Source organism: Dromaius novaehollandiae, chromosome 28 (genome assembly GCF_036370855.1).
Source record: "Dromaius novaehollandiae isolate bDroNov1 chromosome 28, bDroNov1.hap1, whole genome shotgun sequence".
NCBI lineage: Eukaryota > Metazoa > Chordata > Aves > Casuariiformes > Dromaiidae > Dromaius > Dromaius novaehollandiae.
This window is the reverse complement of record NC_088125.1, coordinates 3,289,665-3,306,672: the sequence shown is the minus strand read 5'-3', so window position 1 is coordinate 3,306,672 and position 17,008 is coordinate 3,289,665. Positions and strand designations below refer to the sequence as shown.

Sequence of the window (17,008 nt, the reverse complement as noted above, 5' to 3'; positions counted from 1 at the left end):
AGATTGATAGATATTTATATAAATATTTGGGGCTGTACAAGTGGGGGGGTGCGTGGGGAAGGGTGGGGGGCAGGTCACAGGCCGGGGGGGGCCGCGGGCCGGGGCGGTCCCTCGCCGCTGCCCGAGTGGTCCAGCTCTGCGCTGTCGCAGTCCGAGTCCTCGGAGACCTGGCGGGGGGGGAAATAAGGGGGGGTTAAACACCCCCAGAGCCTCCCCCTGCCCCACAGCCAGCCCTGGGGGGGCTGGAGGCTCCCCCCTCCTGTGGGGCTGGGCCTTGGGGACCCCCCTCCCCATGGTGGTCATTCCTGGGGGCTCGGGGGGACCCTCTTCCTATGGCACCCGGTCCTGGGGTGGGGGGCCCATCCCCATGGTATCTGGTCCTGGGTGGGGGGCTCAGGGGACCCCTTCCTCTGGTACCTGCTATGGGGAGACCCCCCCCATGGTACCCTGTTTTGAGAGGGTTCAGCGACCCCCCCTGCACGGTGTTTGGCCCTGGGGGATCCTGCCCCCCCCCTCCCCATGGTTATCTGTCCCTGGGGGGCTCTGGGGACCCTGCCCCCCATAGCACCCAGTCCTGGGGACCCCGATATTGGTACCCGACCCTGAGAGACCCTAGGGACCCCCTCCCCATGGTCCTGGGGGGTCTCTGGGGGTCCCCTCCCCCTGGCTATCTATCCCTGGGGACTCTGGGGTCCCCCTCCCCATGGTACCTGGTCCTGGGGGGCTCAGGGGACCCCCTCCCCATGGTCCTGGGGGGGTCTCTGGGGGTCCCCTCCCCACAGTTATCCCTCCCTGGGGACCCCAGGGACCCACCCGGTCCTGGGGGGCTCAGGGAGCCCCCTCCCCATGGTACCCGGTCCTGGGGGGCTCAGGGACCCCCTCCCCATGCTCTCCCATCCCAGGAGCCCCCCCCTCCCCATTGCACCCCCTTTTGGGGACCCCTTTCCATGGTGGGGGGGGGGGTGTCCCATGGCGCCCAGCCCCGGGATGCTCAGAGCACCCCTTCCCCACGGTCCCCAACCCCGGCGGGGGGACAGGGACCCCCCCAGGCTCAATGTCCCCCCCCCCCGCCGCGGTCACCTTGGGGCTGTGCCCGCCGGGGCGGCGGCCGGGGCCCTCGGGGGGGGCGGCGTCCAGGGGGATCTCGGAGCCCTGCGAGAGCAGGTCCTCGGAGCGGTCGTCGGGGCGCTCGTCCGTGTTGGTGCTGCCCACGTCCGGCGTGGCACTGTGCGAGGGCTCGCTCGTGTGGCCCTCGTCCCCGTCGCCGTCCCCGTCGCCGTCCGAGAAGTTCTCCGAGCTGAAGGTCGACAGCGACTGCCGCTTGCTCATGCCCGGGGGCCACCTGGGGCGCAGGGTTGGCGGGGGGATGCTGAGGACCCAGGCGTCCGGGCACCCCCTGCAGCCATCTCCAGCCTGGGAGTGGGTCTAGGAGTCCTGGCACCCGTCTCCCCACCTCTGCACCCATCTCCACCCCACAAGTGACCCCAGGTGTCCTGGCACCCATCTCCCCACCTCTGCACCCATCTCCACCCCACAAGTGACCCCAGGTGTCCTGGCACCCATCTCCCCACCTCTGCACCCATCTCCACCCCACAAGTGACCCCAGGTGTCCTGGCACCCATCTCCCCACCTCTGCACCCATCTCCACCCCACAAGTGACCCCGGGTGTCCTGGCACCCATCTCCCCACCTCTGCACCCATCTCCACCCCACAAGTGACCCCGGGTGTCCTGGCACCCATCTCCCCACCTCTGCACCCATCTCCACCCCACAAGTGACCCCAGGTGTCCTGGCACCCATCTCCCCACCTCTGCACCCATCTCCACCCCACAAGTGACCCCAGGTGTCCTGGCACCCATCTCCCCACCTCTGCACCCATCTCCACCCCACAAGTGACCCCGGGTGTCCTGGCACCCATCTCCCCACCTCTGCACCCATCTCCACCCCACAAGTGACCCCGGGTGTCCTGGCACCCATCTCCCCACCTCTGCACCCATCTCCACCCCACAAGTGACCCCGGGTGTCCTGGCACCCGTCTCCCCACCTTTGCACCCATCTCCACCCCACAAGTGACCCCGGGTGTCCTGGCACCCATCTCCCCACCTCTGCACCCATCTCCACCCCACAAGTGACCCCAGGTGTCCTGGCACCCATCTCCCCACCTTTGCACCCATCTCCACCCCATAAGTGACCCCGGGTGTCCTGGCACCCATCTCCCCACCTTTGCACCCGTCTCCCCACCTCTGCACCCATCTCCACCCCACAAGTGACCCCAGGTGTCCTGGCACCCATCTCCCCACCTCTGCACCCATCTCCACCCCATAAGTGACCCCAGGTGTCCTGGCACCCGTCTCCCCACCTCTGCACCCATCTCCACCCCATAAGTGACCCCGGGTGTCCTGGCACCCACCAGCCCCCCCTGCACCCATATCAGGCATCGAGGGACCCCAGTGCCCCGGCCAGACCCTGGGGCACCCTGGCTCCATCCGCACCGACACCGAGCTTCTGCCCCCCCCTCCCCCCCCCCAGCGAGCCCAGGCGTCCGGGACGGGGTGGGGGGGGATGGGGGCACCCACCTCTGCCGCAGGGGCAGCTCCACCTCGCTGTCCACTTCGCCCTCCTCCTCCTCCGACGAGACCCCCCGTTTCTGGGGGCAGAGGGCAGCGTTGGGGCCCCCCCAGCCCCAGCAGGGACCCGGGTGTCTGGCAACGCCCTCTGCCCCCCCCAAGGCAGAAGGGACCCAGGCGTCCGGGCCCCCCCTGCCCCCCACCAGCAGGAGGCACCCAAAGGTGCTGCCCCCTCCTCCCCCAGAAGGGACCCAGGGGTCCAGCCCCCCCCCAGAAGGGACCCAGGTGCCCCCCCCCGCCAGCAGCACCCAAGGGTGCTGCCCCCTCCTCCCCCAGAAGGGACCCAGGTGTCCGGCCCCCCCATCCCAAGGGCACCCATGTGTCTTGTACCCACCCCCAGAAGGGCCCCAGGCGTCTGGCCCCCCCCATCCCAAAGGCACCCAAGGGTGCTGCCCCCTCCTCCCCCAGAAGGGACCCAGGTGTCCGGCCCCCCCATCCCAAGGGCACCCAAGGGTGCTGCCCCCTCCTCCCCCAGAAGGGACCCAGGCATCCAGCCCCCCCCATCCCAAGGGCACCCATGTGTCTGGCACCCACCTCCTCCCCCAGAAGGGACCCAGGGGTCCAGCCCCCCACCCCCACCCCAGAATAGACCCAGGTGTCCGGCCCCCCCATCCCAAAGGCACCCAAGGGTGCTGCCCCCTCCTCCCCCAGAAGGGACCCAGGCATCCAGCCCCCCCCATCCCAAGGGCACCCATGTGTCTGGCACCCACCTCCTCCCCCAGAAGGGACCCAGGGGTCCAGCCCCCCACCCCCACCCCAGAATAGACCCTGGGGTCCGGCCCCCCCCATCCCAAAGGCACCCAAGGGTGCTGCCCCCTCCTCCCCCAGAAGGGACCCAGGGGTCCGGCCACCCCCATCCCAAGGGCACCCATGTGTCTGGCACCCACCCCCACCCCAGAGGGGACCCAGGGGTCCATCCCCACCCCCCCCAGAAGGGACCCAACCCCCCCCCGAAGGGGCCCAGGCGTCCGGCCGGCTCACCTGGCCCCGCGTGACGGCCGCCCGGTAGAGCAGCGCCGCGGGGGTGAGGTGCTGCCCGGCCCCGGCTCGGCCCCCCCGGGCGGCCCCCCCGTCCCGCTCGGGCTCGCCGGGCGCCGGGGGCCGCGCCGGGGGGCACCCTTGGGTGGCCGCCTCGCCGCCGGCCCCCGCTCCGGGCGCCGCGGCCGGGGGGGCGGCCGCCGCCTCCAAGGTGCCCCCCAGCAGGTCGGGGCCGGCGGCGGCCGGGGGGGGCCCGGGCAGCCCGCGGGGGGGGCCGGCCTCGGGGCCCGGCTCGCCGCAGCCCCCCCGGGGCCCGGCTTTGCGGTGGCGGCCCTTGGCGCGCCGGCTGCGCCCGGGCGAGGGGGGGCCCTTGGGACACCCCGGCAGGGCCACCTGCGCCATGGCCGCGTCCAGCTTGGGCAGCAGCACCTCCGGCTTCAGGATGTCGGGCCTGGGGGGGGGGGAACGGGGGGGGGAGCAGGGGACAGGGCTGCGACGGGGGGGCGGGGGGACCCAGGCGTCCGGGAGCCCCCGTTAAACCCCCCCCCCCGCCCTGGCCAGCCCCGAGGGCCCAGGTGTCCGAGCGCCCAGTGCCCCCCCTCAAAGGGATGCCAGCACCCCCCCCCACAGCACCCACCTCCACCCCAAAGGACCCAGGCATCCGGGCTCCCCCCCACCAAGGGTCCCAGGACTTTGCCCCCCCACCCCCATGGGGGACCCAGGCATCCGGGCACCCACCTTCCACCCCGAAGCACCCAGGTGTCTGCGCACCCCCTGAGGACCCAGGTGTCCGGGCCTACCCCACCCCTCCAAAGGACCCCGGTGCCCCACCCAAGGGTCCCATGAGTTCAGGCCCCCCCCAGAGCCCCCACCCCACCCCAAAGGACCACAGCACCCTCCAAAAGGGACCCAGGCGTCTGGGCATCCAACCTCACCCCCCCCACCCCAAAGGACCCAGGGCTTTGCCAACCCCCCCCACAGGGGACCCAGGCGTCCGAGCACCCACCTCCCACCCCCAAGGACCCAGGGCTCTGGTTCCCCCCCCCCCCGCCCCCCCCAAGGGACCCAGGCGTCCGGGCGCACCGCTTGCCGTGGGGCGAGAGCTTCTGGGGCACGTTGCGCTTCTTGATGAGGGTCTCGACGGCGTTGCCGTGCAGGAGCCCCCGCGGCGCCCGCGGCTTGAAGAGCCCGGGGTAGCGCTTCTCCAGCGCCTGCTCCCGCCTGCGCGGCAGGGCCCGTCGGGAAGGGGCGGCCGGGGGGACACGGGGACACGGCGGGGGGTCACCACGGGCCCAGCTTGGACACGGGGTGGATTTGTGGTGGTTGGGGGTGCTTGTATGGGGGGCACAGACATGGGACAGGCGTGGGGTGGGGTTCGGGTTGGCATGGAGCAGGTTCATGGTGGTTATGGGATGTTCATGACGTGGGCATGGCTTCGGCATGGGCACAGGTTGGATGTGGGGCGGGATCGTGGTGGTTATGGGGTGCTCATGGCATGACCATGAGGTTGGCATGGACACAAGGTGGCCATGGGGTGACCAAGGGCCCAGGTTGGACGTGGGGTGGGTTCGTGGTCGCTACAGGGTCCTCATGGCATGGACACAAGGTTGGCATGGGCACAAGGTTGGCATGGGCACAAGGTGGCCATGGGGTGCCCAAGGGCCCAGGTTGGATGTGGGGTGGGTTCGTGGTGGTTACGGGGTGCTCATGGCATGACCATGAGGTTGGCATGGACACAAGGTGGCCATGGGGTGTCCAAGGGGCTGAGCTGGACATGGGGTGGGTTTGTGGTGGTTATGGGGTGCTCATGGCAGGACCATGAGGTTGGCATGGACACAAGGTGGCCATGGGGTGCCCAAGAACCCAGGTTGGACGTGGGGTGGGTTCGTGGTGGCTACGGGGTCCTCATGGCATGGACACAAGGTTGGCATGGGCACAAGGTTGCCATGGGCACAAGGTGGCCATGGGGTGTCCAAGGGCCCAGGTTGGACGTGGGGTGGGTTTGTGGTGGTTACGGACTGTTCATGGCATGACCATGAGGTTGGCATGGGCACAAGGTGGCCATGGGGTGCCCAAGGGCCCAGGTTGGACGTGGGGTGGGTTCGTGGTGGCTACAGGGTCCTCATGGCATGGACACAAGGTTGGCATGGGCACAAGGTTGGCATGGGCACAAGGTGGCCATGGGGTGTCCAAGGGCCCAACTTGGACGTGGGACGGGTTCATGGTGGTTACGGGGTGGCCGGGGGGTCCGGCGGGCGCCCGCTCACCTGAGCAGCTCCTTCTCCTTGAGCTCCAGCTGCAGCATGAGGGCGCTGAGCTCCATGTAGAGGTTGTTGGCCCGCTCCAGCTTGCGCTCGTAGTGCTCCCGGATGTCCAGCGCGTGCCTGGCACCGCAGGGGCACCGCCGCGTCGGCACGGGCACGCGGCGCGGCGCGGGGGGCACGGCGCGGCATGCGGGGCGCGGGGACGGCACCCGAAAGCCCTCCCCGTGCGCGGCTACCCCCGGCGCGCCCCCCCGGCGCCGCCCCCCCCGGGGTCCCCGGGTCCCCGGCGCCCCGCGGCCGGCCCCACCGGAGCTCCTCGCGCCGGCGGTTGATGAGCTCCTCCTCGAGCCGGTGCAGACACGTCCCCTCCGACTTGATCTTCTCGAAGTGCAGCTTCACCTCCTCCCGCCACTCGGCCTGCGGCAGGCGGGCACCGGCTACCGCGGGCTCCGGCTACACCGGGCAGCGGCTACACCGGGAACCAGCTACACTGGGCACCGGCTACCGTGGACACCGGCTACCGTGGGCACCACCTACACCGGGCAGCGGCTACGCCGGGAACCGGCTACATCGGGCACCGGCTACCGCGGGCACTGGCTACACCGGGCAGCAGCTACCGCAGGAACCAGCTACCACAGGAACTGGTTCCACCAGGCACCGGCTACCGCGGGCTCCGGCTACACCGGGCAGCGGCTACACCGGGAAACGGCTACACCGGGCACTGGCTACCGCAGGCACCGGCTACACCGGGCAGTGGCTACACCGGGCAGTTGCTATGCCGGGAACCGGCTACACCGGGCACCGTCTACACTGGGCAGCAGCTACCACGGGAACCAGCTACCGCAGGAACCAGCTACACCAGGCACTGGCTACCATGGGCACCAGCTACTGCAGGCACTGGCTACACCGGGAACCAGCTACACCGGGAACCAGCTACACCGGGCAGCAGCTACCGCGGGAACCAGCTACTGCAGGAACCAGCTACACCAGGCACTGGATACCGTGGGCACTGGCTACAGCGGGCACCGGTTACACCGGGCAGCAGCTACACCAGGAACCAGCTACACGGGGCAGCAGCTACCATGGGAACCAGCTACGCTGGGCACCAGCTACACCGGGTGCCAGCTACCGCGGGAACCAGCTACCGTGGGAACTGGCTACCCTGGGCACGGGCTACCATGGACACCAGCTACCACGGGAACCAGCTACACCGGGCACTGGCTACCCTGGGCACCAGTTGCCCCATGCACTGCTATCCCGGACACCAGTACCCCGGGCACTGGGACATACTGGGCACCAGCTACCCTGGATCTCCCCAGGCATGGGGCCATCACAGGCACCAGGTGCCCCAGCACCAGCCATCGGGGTCCCCTGGGTTTGAGATAAATCCCCTGCGGGGTGCTGGGTGCCCCGGGGGTGTGGGGTGCCCCGGGGGTGTGGGGTGCCCCAGGGGTGCGGGGTGCCCCAGGGGTGCCGGGTGCCCGGGGGTACCTGGGATTTGAAGTAGGTCTCCTGCGGGGTGGAGAGGACGTCGGCGGAGGCGATGTCGAGGTGCAGCAGGATCTGGCGGAAGGAGGGCCGGTTCCGGGGCTTGCTGTTCCTGCGGGCGGGGGACACGGCGCTGGGCGCGGGGCGCGGGGCGTTTCGGGACGAGGACGGGTGCGTGGGACACGGTGGGGTGCCCAAGGGTGGAGGTGCTGGGGTGCGTGTGGGGGGGGTCCCCGGGTGCAGTGACCAGCCCTCGCACAGGGTCCTCATGGTCACGTCCCCCATGGGCAGGGGGTCCTCCAAGGGCAGGGGGTCCCCCATGGGCAGGAGGTCCCCCATGGGCAAGATGTCCCCATGGGCATGTCCTTCAAGGCAGGGGTCCCCCAGAGCAGAGGGTCTCCCAAGGCAGGGGGTCCTCCATGGGCAAGATGTCCCCATGGGCATGTCCTCCAAGGCAGGGGTCCCCCTGGGTGAGGGGTCCATCAGGACAGGGGGTCCCCAAGGGCAAGATGACCCCATGGGCATGTCCTCCAAGGCAGGGGTCCCCCCGGGTGAGGGGTCCCCCAGGGCAGGGGGTCCCCATGGGCAAGATGTCCCCATGAGGACATCTCCCAGGGCAGGATGTCCCTGTGAGCAGAGGGTCCTCCATGGGCATGTCCCCCAGGGCAGAGGTCCCCTAGGGCAGGGGTCCCCCATGGGCCAAGGGTCCCCATGTCGGGACCCCCATGGCAAGGTCCCCCCTAGCAGGGTGTCCTTGTTGGGTGCCCACGGCGTGTCCCCCACAGCAGGACGCCCATGGGGTGCCCCTTTGCAGGGTGCACACGGCATGTCCCCATGCAGGGTGCCCATGGCATGTCCCCAAGAGGGGTGCCCATGGTGTCACCCCCCCCATGGCGTGTCCCACTCACCAGCACTGGCGCAGCAGCACCTTGAAGCCGTCGGGGCAGCCGGAGGGCACGGGCAGGTGCAGGCTGTTGCTGCCCACCCCCCAGATGATGGCCGACGAGTCCACGTCCTTGTAGGGGATCTCGCCCGTGAGCAGCTCCCACAGCACCACCCCGAAGGACCTGGGCGCGCCGGCACCCGTGGGCACGTGGGCACCCACTGCCTGCCACCCCAGGCCCCCGTGTCCCCTGTAACCCCGTGTCCTGTGGTCCCCCCAGTGTCCCCTTGGTCCCACCGGTGCCCCCTGGTCCCTCCGGGGTCCCCTCATCCCCCCCTCCACCTCCTTGGTCACCCCAGTGTCCCCCATTCCCACTTGCCCTGCCCTGAAGCCCCCAGTGTCCCCTGCCTCTGCCCATGCTGGTGTCCCCAATGTCCCCTCTCCCCCCAGGGGACCCCGATGTCCCCTCATGCCCCCCATCTCTGCCATGCCCCCATCCCCCTCCCAGTGTCCCCAATGCCCCCATCTCTGTTCCCTCCCAGTGTCCCTGGTGTCCCCATTGCCCCTGTTCCCAAAAGGTTCTCCAAAAGTCCCCAGTGTCCCCATACCCCTGGTGTCTCTGGTGTCCCCCCAGTGCCCCTCATGCTCAGTGTCCCTGCTGTCTCTCCATTGCACCTTTTCCCCCCAGGTCTCTGGTGTCATCAGAGACCCCCACGTCCCCAAGGTCCCCGCGGTCCCTGGCATCCCTGAGCCCTCACCAGATGTCGACCTTCTCGGAGACGGGCTCGTTGCGGATGACCTCGGGCGCCATCCAGGCCACGGTGCCCGCGAAGGACATCTTGGTGCTCTTGTCGATGAGCTCCTTGGAGGTGCCGAAGTCCGAGATCTTCACCACGTCGTCGTAGGTGATGAGCATGCTGGGGGGCACCCGCTCAGCGCCGCGCCAACGGCACGGCACCGCCACGGGCACAGCACCGTGGGTACGGCACTGCCATGGGCGTGCGACCATGATGGGCACGGCACCGCCATGGGCATGGCACCATCATGGGGACGCAACCACGTTGGGCACGGCATCGCCATTGGCATGGTGTTGTCATGGACATGCCACCACTATGGACATGGCACCATGATGGGCACCCAACCGCCATGGCCACAGTGCTGCCATGGACACGGCACCACCATGACCACCACCTGCATGGAACCACCATGGGCACGGCACCACCATGGGTACCCAACCATGATGGGCACAACGCTGCCATGAGTATGGATTCATCATGGACATGGCATCATCATGGGCATGACACCACCATGCGCATGTCACCACCACGGGCATGGCACTGCCATGGGCATGCCATCACCATGGGCATGGTACTGCCATAGGCGCCACTGTGGCCATGCCACCACCATGAGCCCACAGCCATGATGGACACACCACCACCATGGGCATGGCATTGTCTTGGGCATGCCACCACCATGGGCATGCCACTGCCATGGGCACAGCACCGTCACAAGTTTGTCATCAGCATGGCATGGACCACCATGGCACCACCACGGTCACGCCACCACCACGGGCTTCATGGCACCATCATGGGCATGCCACCACCATGGCCACCACACTGGACACCACCACAGCCCAGAGCTCCAGGGACCATGTCAGGACCTACCCCTGCCCCAGGCGCACCCCCGCACCCATGGGTGCCCCAAGCCCCCATCCCCGCTCACTTGGGTGACTTGAGGTCGCGGTGGATGATCTTGTGGAGGTGCAGGTAGTTCATGCCGCCGGCGATGCCCATGGACCAGTCGACGAGGAGCGAGGGGGTGACCTTGCGCCCGGCGCGCAGCACCTCGTAGAGCTGGCCCTGGGCGCAGAACTCCATGATGATGCAGTAGCAGGGGGCCTGGGTGCAGACGCCTCTGCGGGCACGGCAGCACCCGTCAGCGCAAGGGCACCCACCTGCGCCCGGGCACCCATCGACGTTGGGGCATCCAGCTGCACCCGGGCACCCAACAGCTCTGGAGCACCCAGCAGCACCCAGGGACCCATTGACGTTGGGGCATCCAGCTGCACCCGGGCACCCAACAGCTCTGGAGCACCCAGGGACCCATCGACGTTGGGGCATCCAGCTGCACCCGGGCACCCAACAGCTCTGGAGCACCCAGGCACCCATCAACGTTGGGGCATCCAGCTGCACCCGGGCACCCAACAGCTCTGGAGCACCCAGCAGCACCCAGGGACCCATTGACGTTGGGGCATCCAGCTGCACCCGGGCACCCAACAGCTCTGGAGCACCCAGGGACCCATCAACGTTGGGGCATCCAGCTGCACCCGGGCACCCAACAGCTCTGGAGCACCCAGGGACCCATCAACGTTGGGGCATCCAGTTGCACCCAGGCACCCAACAGCTCTGGAGCACCCAGGCACCCATCGATGTTGGGGCATCCAGCTGCACCCAGGCACCCAACAGCTCTGGAGCACCCAGGCACCCATCAACGTTGGGGCATCCAGCTGCACCCGGGCACCCAACAGCTCTGGAGCACCCAGGCACCCATCGACGTTGGGGCATCCAGCTGCACCATGGGCACCCACCTATGTCCAGGCACCCACCAGCGCTGGGGCACCCACCCATGCCCCCGTCCCCCCATCCCGAGCACATCTGTGCCCCCCACCCTGCCCCCACGTCCCCACGTGCGTGTGGCATCTCCGTGTCCCCACGCCCGGGAGATGCCCGTGTCCACGCCGCGCGCCCGCGCCTGCACCCCGCTGCGCCACGGAGGTGTCCCATGGGTCCCTGGGGCCCTCCCCGGACCCCCCCTCACTTGAAGGTGATGATGTTGGGGTGCTTGAGCTTGCGCAGGTGCTTGATGTCGGTCTCCTTGAGGTCCCGCACCTTCTTCACGGCCACCTCCTCGCCGTGGAAGCGGCCCAGGAAGACGGCGCCCTGCGCCCCGCTGCCCACCCACTGCAGGTCCAGGATCTCCTCGAAGGGCACCTCCCAGGGGTCTGCGGCACCCGGCACCCGCTCGCCGGCGCCCCGGGGTGCCCCGGCCCCCCGCTCCCCAGCCCTGCCCCACTGCACCCCTCCCCACTGCATTGCACCCTTACTTGCCCCCTCCTCGCCCCATTGCATCCTCCTCACCCCATTACACCCTTATTTGCCCCTTCCTCGCCCCATTGCACCCTTATTTGCCCCCTCCTTGCCCCATTGCCCCCTCCTCGCCCCATTGCACCCTTATTCACCCGCTCCTTGCCCCACTGCACCCTCCTCACCCCATTACACCCTTATTTGCACCCTCCTCACCCCATTGCACCCTCCTTTCCCCATTGCACCCTGCTCGCCCCATTGCACCCTTTTTTGCCCCCTCCTTGCCCCATTGCACCCTTATTCACCCGCTCCTTGCCCCACTGCACCCTCCTCACCCCATTACACCCTTTTTTGCACCCTCCTCACCCCATTGCACCCTCCTTTCCCCATTGCACCCTGCTCGCCCCATTGCACCCTTTTTTGCCCCCTCCCCACCCCATTGCACCCTCCTCGCCCCATTGCACCCTTTTTTGCCCCCTCCCCGCCCCATTGCACCCTCCTCACTCTATTGCACCCTTATTTGCCCCCTCCCCACCCCATTGCACCCTGCTCGCCCCATTGCACCCTTTTTTGCCCCCTCCCCACCCCATTGCACCCTCCTCGCCCCATTGCACCCTTTTTTGCCCCCTCCCCGCCCCATTGCACCCTCCTCACTCTATTGCACCCTTATTTGCCCCCTCCCCACCCCATTGCACCCTGCTTGCCCCATTACACCCTTATTTGCCCCCTCCCCACCCCATTGCACCCTCCCTGCCCCATTGCACCCTTATTCACCCCCTGGCCACTCCATTGTGCCCTGCCTGCCCCATTTCACCCTCCTTTCCTCATTACACCCTTATTTGCCCCCCTCCCCACCCCATTGCACCCTCCTTACCCCACTGCACCCTTATTTGCACCCTCCTTACCCCACTGCACCCTCCTTTTCCTGTTGCACCCTCCTCACCCCATTGCACCCTTATTTGCCCCCTCCCCGCCCCATTGCCCCCTCCTCGCCCCATTGCACCCTTATTTGCCCCCTCCCCACCCCATTGCACCCTGCTCGCCCCATTACACCCTTATTTGCTCCCTCCCCGCCCCATTGCACCCTCCTCACCCCATTGCACCCTTATTTGCCCCCTCCCCACCCCATTGCACCCTCCTCACCCCATTGCACCCTTATTTGCCCCCTCCTCGCCCCATTGCACCCTGCTCACCCCATTGCACCCTCTTCACCCCATTGCACCCTTATTTGCCCCCTCCTCGCCCCATTGCACCCTGCTCACCCCATTGCACCCTCTTCACCCCATTGCACCCTTATTTGCCCCCTCCTCACCCCATCGCCCCCCTGGCTGCCCCCCCCGCGCCCTCACCCTCCTGCGGGTGCTTGTGCTCGGCGGCGTAGGCTTTGCCCAGCATGGTCCAGACGGGCTTGAGGCAGCCGAAGAGCCCCTCGAGGAAGCCGCCGGCCGCCTGGCACCGCAGGTGGCCGCCCTCGGACGCCAGGGCCCCGCCGCGGCGCAGCTCACCCACCGCCTCGGCGGCGTCGGGGGGCCGCGGGGGGCCGCGGCGGGGCCAGGCCTCGGCGGCGGCGGGGGGGGCGGCGGGGGCGGCGGGCAGCACGTCGCGCAGCACGCACTGCGTGGGCGTCAGCTCCTGCTCGGGGGTCCCGTCCGACGGCAGCGCCAGCGAGGGCGACGGCGTCCGCCGCTCGTGCAGGCAGGCCATGGCGGGGCCCCCCCCGCCGCCGCCGGCCCCCGCCGGCCCCCTCCTGCGGCCCTGCGGGGACGGCGGTGGCGGCGTCGGGGGGGGGGCTGCGGCACGCGGCCCCCCCCCCCCGTCCTGCACGGAGCCCCCCGCGCCGGTGTGCGCCGACGTGGGTGTGCACGCGGGTGTGACCCCCGTGCGTGCGTGTGCAGCCCCCTGTGCCGGTGTGTGCATCGCTGCGGGTGTGCGTCCCCGTGTGCACGTGTGTGTGACCCCGTGCATGCGTGTGCATCCCCTTGCACATGTGTGTGCATCCCCTTGTACATGTGTGTGCAGCCCTGTGCGTGTGTGTGCAGCCCCCCTGTGCCGGTGTGTGCATCGCTGCGGGTGTGCATGTGTGTGTGACCCCGTGCATGTGTGTGCATCCCCGTGTGCATCCGCTTGTGCATGCGTGTGCAGCCCCCTGTGCTGGTGTGTGCATCGCTGCGGGTGTGCATCCCCGTGTGCACGTGTGTGTGACCCCGTGCATGTGTGTGCATGTGTGTGCATCCCCTTGTACATGTGTGTGCAGCCCCGTGCATGCGTGTGCATCCCCCTGTGCTGGTGTGTGCATCGCTGCGGGTGTGCATCCCCGCGTGCACGTGTGTGTGACCCCGTGCATGTGTGTGCATCCCCGTGGGTGTGCGTCCCCGCGTGCACGTGTGTGTGACCCCGTGCATGTGTGTGCAGCCCCGTGTGCACGCGTGTGTAGCCCCCCGTGCCGGTGTGCATCGTTGCGGGTGTGCATCCCCGTGTGCACGCGTGTGTGACCCCGTGCGTGTGTCTGCAGCCCCTTGTGCACACGTGTGACCTGTGCACGTGTGTGCAGCCCCTTGTGCACGCGTGTGCAGCCCCTCCGCCGGTGTGTGCATCGCTGCGGGTGTGCATCCCCATGTGCACGTGTGTGTGACCCCGTCCACGTGTGTGCATGTGTGTGCATCCCTGTGTGCACACTTGCGTGACCCCATGCATGCGTGTGCAGCCCCCTCCACTGGTGTGTGCATCGCTGCGGGTGTGTGTCCCCGTGTGCACGTGTGTGTGACCCCGTCCACGTGTGTGCATGTGTGTGCATCCCCTCGTGCATGCGTGTGCAGCCCCTTGTGCCAGTGCGTGCACTGCTACGTGTGTGCAACCCCACACACGCATGTGCATGCCCGTGTGCAACCCCATGCGTGTGTGTGCGGCCCCTTGCACCAGTGCGTGCATCGCTACGTGCGTGCATCCCCGTGTGCACAGGTGCGTGACCCTGTGCATGCGTGTGCAGCCTCACGCATGCGTGTGCATGCCCGTGTGCGTCCCCGTGTGCACACGTGCAGCCCCTTGTGCCAGTGCGTGCATCGCTACGTGTGTGCAGCCCCGTGTGCACGCGTGTGCAGCCCGGGTATGCATGTGCAGCACCTTGCACCTGTGCATGCAGCCCTACACATGTGCACGCCCTTGCACGCCTGTGCACCCCCTTGCACGCCTGTGCACCCCCCTGCACATGCACACACCCCCCCAGCACACAGGCGCACAGAGGTGTGCACCCCTTTCGGCTGCGTGTGCACCCCGACACGTGTGTGCACACCCCCGCACGCATGCACAGTCCCTTGCACACGCGTGTGCACCCTGACACGTGTGTGCACCCCTTGCACGTGTGAGCACTCCTCTCGCACACCTGTCCGCACCCCCCATGAGCGTGCACACCCCCGCATGCCTGCACAGCCCCTTGCACACGCGTGTGCACCCTGACACGTGTGTGCACCCCTTGCACGTGTGAGCACTCCTCTTGCACACGTGTCCGCACCCTGCAGCGAGCGTGCACCCCCCGCATGCCTGCACAGCCCCTTGCACACGCGTGTGCACCCTTAGGGCGGGGGGGGTGAAAGGGGGGCCCTGGAAGGGGTTGCACACGCGCGTGCAAGGCCAGGCCGGGGTGTGCGAGCCTGGTACACGCGTGCGCAGCCCCCTCCCCCAGCAGAGCCCCCCCGGCTGCACGGGGACTTGGGGAAACTGAGGCACGGCCGGGCAGGGGGCCCAGGCGTCCGGGGCGGGGGGGGGGGGTCAGGCCCAGTGCAGCTCCCCTGAAAATTGGGGGGGGGGGGCGGTTGCCATGGCAACGGCGAGGCGGCGGATGAGGTCATCACTAAAATTAGCAGGGGGGTGAGTCACCGGGGGGGGGGATGTGGGCGGGGCTTAGCGTCACCCCGAGGGACCCAGGCGTCCGGGCAGGTGGGGGCGCCCCGCCCCCTCCCCAGGTAGAGTGTCCCCCCCCGGGCAGCGCGTCACACGGTGACGTCATCCCGGGAACGGGCGCGGATGGAGCCCCCCCCCCCCGGACGCCTGGGCCCGCGGCGGCTCCGCACGGGGGAAACTGAGGCGGGGGAGCGGCGGGCGGCCACGTCGCGACACACGACAGCGCCGTGTCGCGACAGAGCCGAGCTGGCGTGGGCCGGGGGGGGGGGGGCGGAGAGCGGGAGCGCCCCCGCGCGGCCTCTGGAGACGCGGCGCTGTCGCGACACGGGGCCGGTCGCGACATGGGGAGGGGCTGCGGGCTGCCAGGGGTGCGCACGCGTGTGCGAGGGATGCACGTGCGTGCAAAAGGGTTGCACACGCGTGTGCAAGGGCAGGCTCACACGTGGGGGTGCACACGCGTGTGCAAGGGGTGCTGGTGCCTGCAAAGGGTGCACACGCATGTGCAAGGGGGCACGTGCATGCAAAAGGGTTGCACACGCGTGTGCAAGGGCTTGCACCCATGTAGGGGTGCGCATACGTGTGCAAGGGCTGCACATGCAGGCAAAGGGGTGCTCACACGTGTGCAAGGGCACACACACACACACGCACAGCTGCACGGGTGCACACACATGCACAAGGGGATGCTCACACATGTGCGAGGGGCTGCACACGCATGCAAGGGCGCACACGCGCACGCACACACTCACACGTGTGCCAGGCGATGCACACACCTGCCTGGGTTCACCCACTTGTGCAAGGGGGTGCATGCACGTGTGCAAAGGGGTGCACATACGTGCAGGGGTGCAAACCCGGGTGCAAGGGGTGCACTCGCCGTAGGGGCGCACACACGCGTGCAAAGGGTGCACACACACGTGCTGGGGGCGCACACACACGTGCTGGGGGTGCACACACACGTGCAGGGGGTGCACACACATGTAGGGGTGCACATAGGTGTGCAAAGGGTGCACACACATGTGCAAAGGGTGCGTGCACACACGTGGGGGTGCAAACGTGTACAAAGGGTGCACACACACACGTGGGGGGTGAACACACGTGTGCAAATGGTGCACACACACGTGCAAAGGGCGCACACATGTGGGGGTGCACACGCGTGTGCAAGAGGGCCCGTACAGCCCCCTCCCCCTTCGGGCTCAGGCCTGACCCAGCTCAGCCCCGAGCGAGGGGCCCAGGCGTCCGGGCAGCGCAGGGACCCCGGGGGGGGGGGATGGTGCAGCCCCCCCCCCCAGGGGGGTCCCCATCCTCCCCCCGGACGCCTGGGCCCCCCCCGTGCCTCAGTTTCCCCCGCCCTGGGCACCGGGGGGGGCACATGCCCCCCCCCCCCTCCGGGCCCGGACGCCTGGGTCCCTCCAGCTGCCCCCTCCCCCATTGCCAGGCCTGGCGGAGGGGCCCAGGCGTCCGGCTGAGGGGCGGCGGCGGGGGGGGGGGGCACGTGGACACCCCCCCCCGGTGCTGCTCATCGCTCCCGGCCGCGGCCCCGCCGCCCCCCCCCGCCGCCGCCGCAGGCCCCGGCACCGGCCGCATCCCTGGTCCTACCCCCCCCCCCGGCTCCGCATCCCGCCGCCGCCCGGTGCCGGTGCCCCCCCCCGCGCCCCCCCCCGCGCCGCCCCCGTACCTGGGCTGCGCCGGTGCCGCCGCCCGCTGCTGCCGCGGCGCTGCCGGTGCGGGCGGGGCCGGTACCGGGGCCGGGGCCGGGGCAGGGCGAGGCGGCGCCACGCGGCCCCGCCCGGCG

At 69.3% G+C, this 17,008-nt stretch overlaps 1 protein-coding gene across 1 annotated transcript; it reads right to left on the bottom strand.

Moving 5' to 3' along the window:
• Positions 1-18: 18 nt before the first annotated feature.
• MAP3K12 (mitogen-activated protein kinase kinase kinase 12) lies at positions 19-17,008 on the bottom strand. Its single transcript, XM_064498376.1, has 14 exons — positions 16,892-17,008; positions 12,672-13,077; positions 11,057-11,240; positions 9,962-10,153; positions 8,998-9,156; positions 8,265-8,423; positions 7,360-7,468; positions 6,176-6,285; positions 5,872-5,988; positions 4,688-4,825; positions 3,608-4,055; positions 2,576-2,646; positions 1,081-1,342; positions 19-167 (listed from the first exon to the last, which is right to left on the bottom strand). Exons 2-14 carry the CDS (start codon positions 13,024-13,026, stop codon positions 75-77), a joined length of 2,397 nt encoding a protein of 798 aa, XP_064354446.1. The 5' UTR covers positions 13,027-13,077; positions 16,892-17,008; the 3' UTR covers positions 19-74.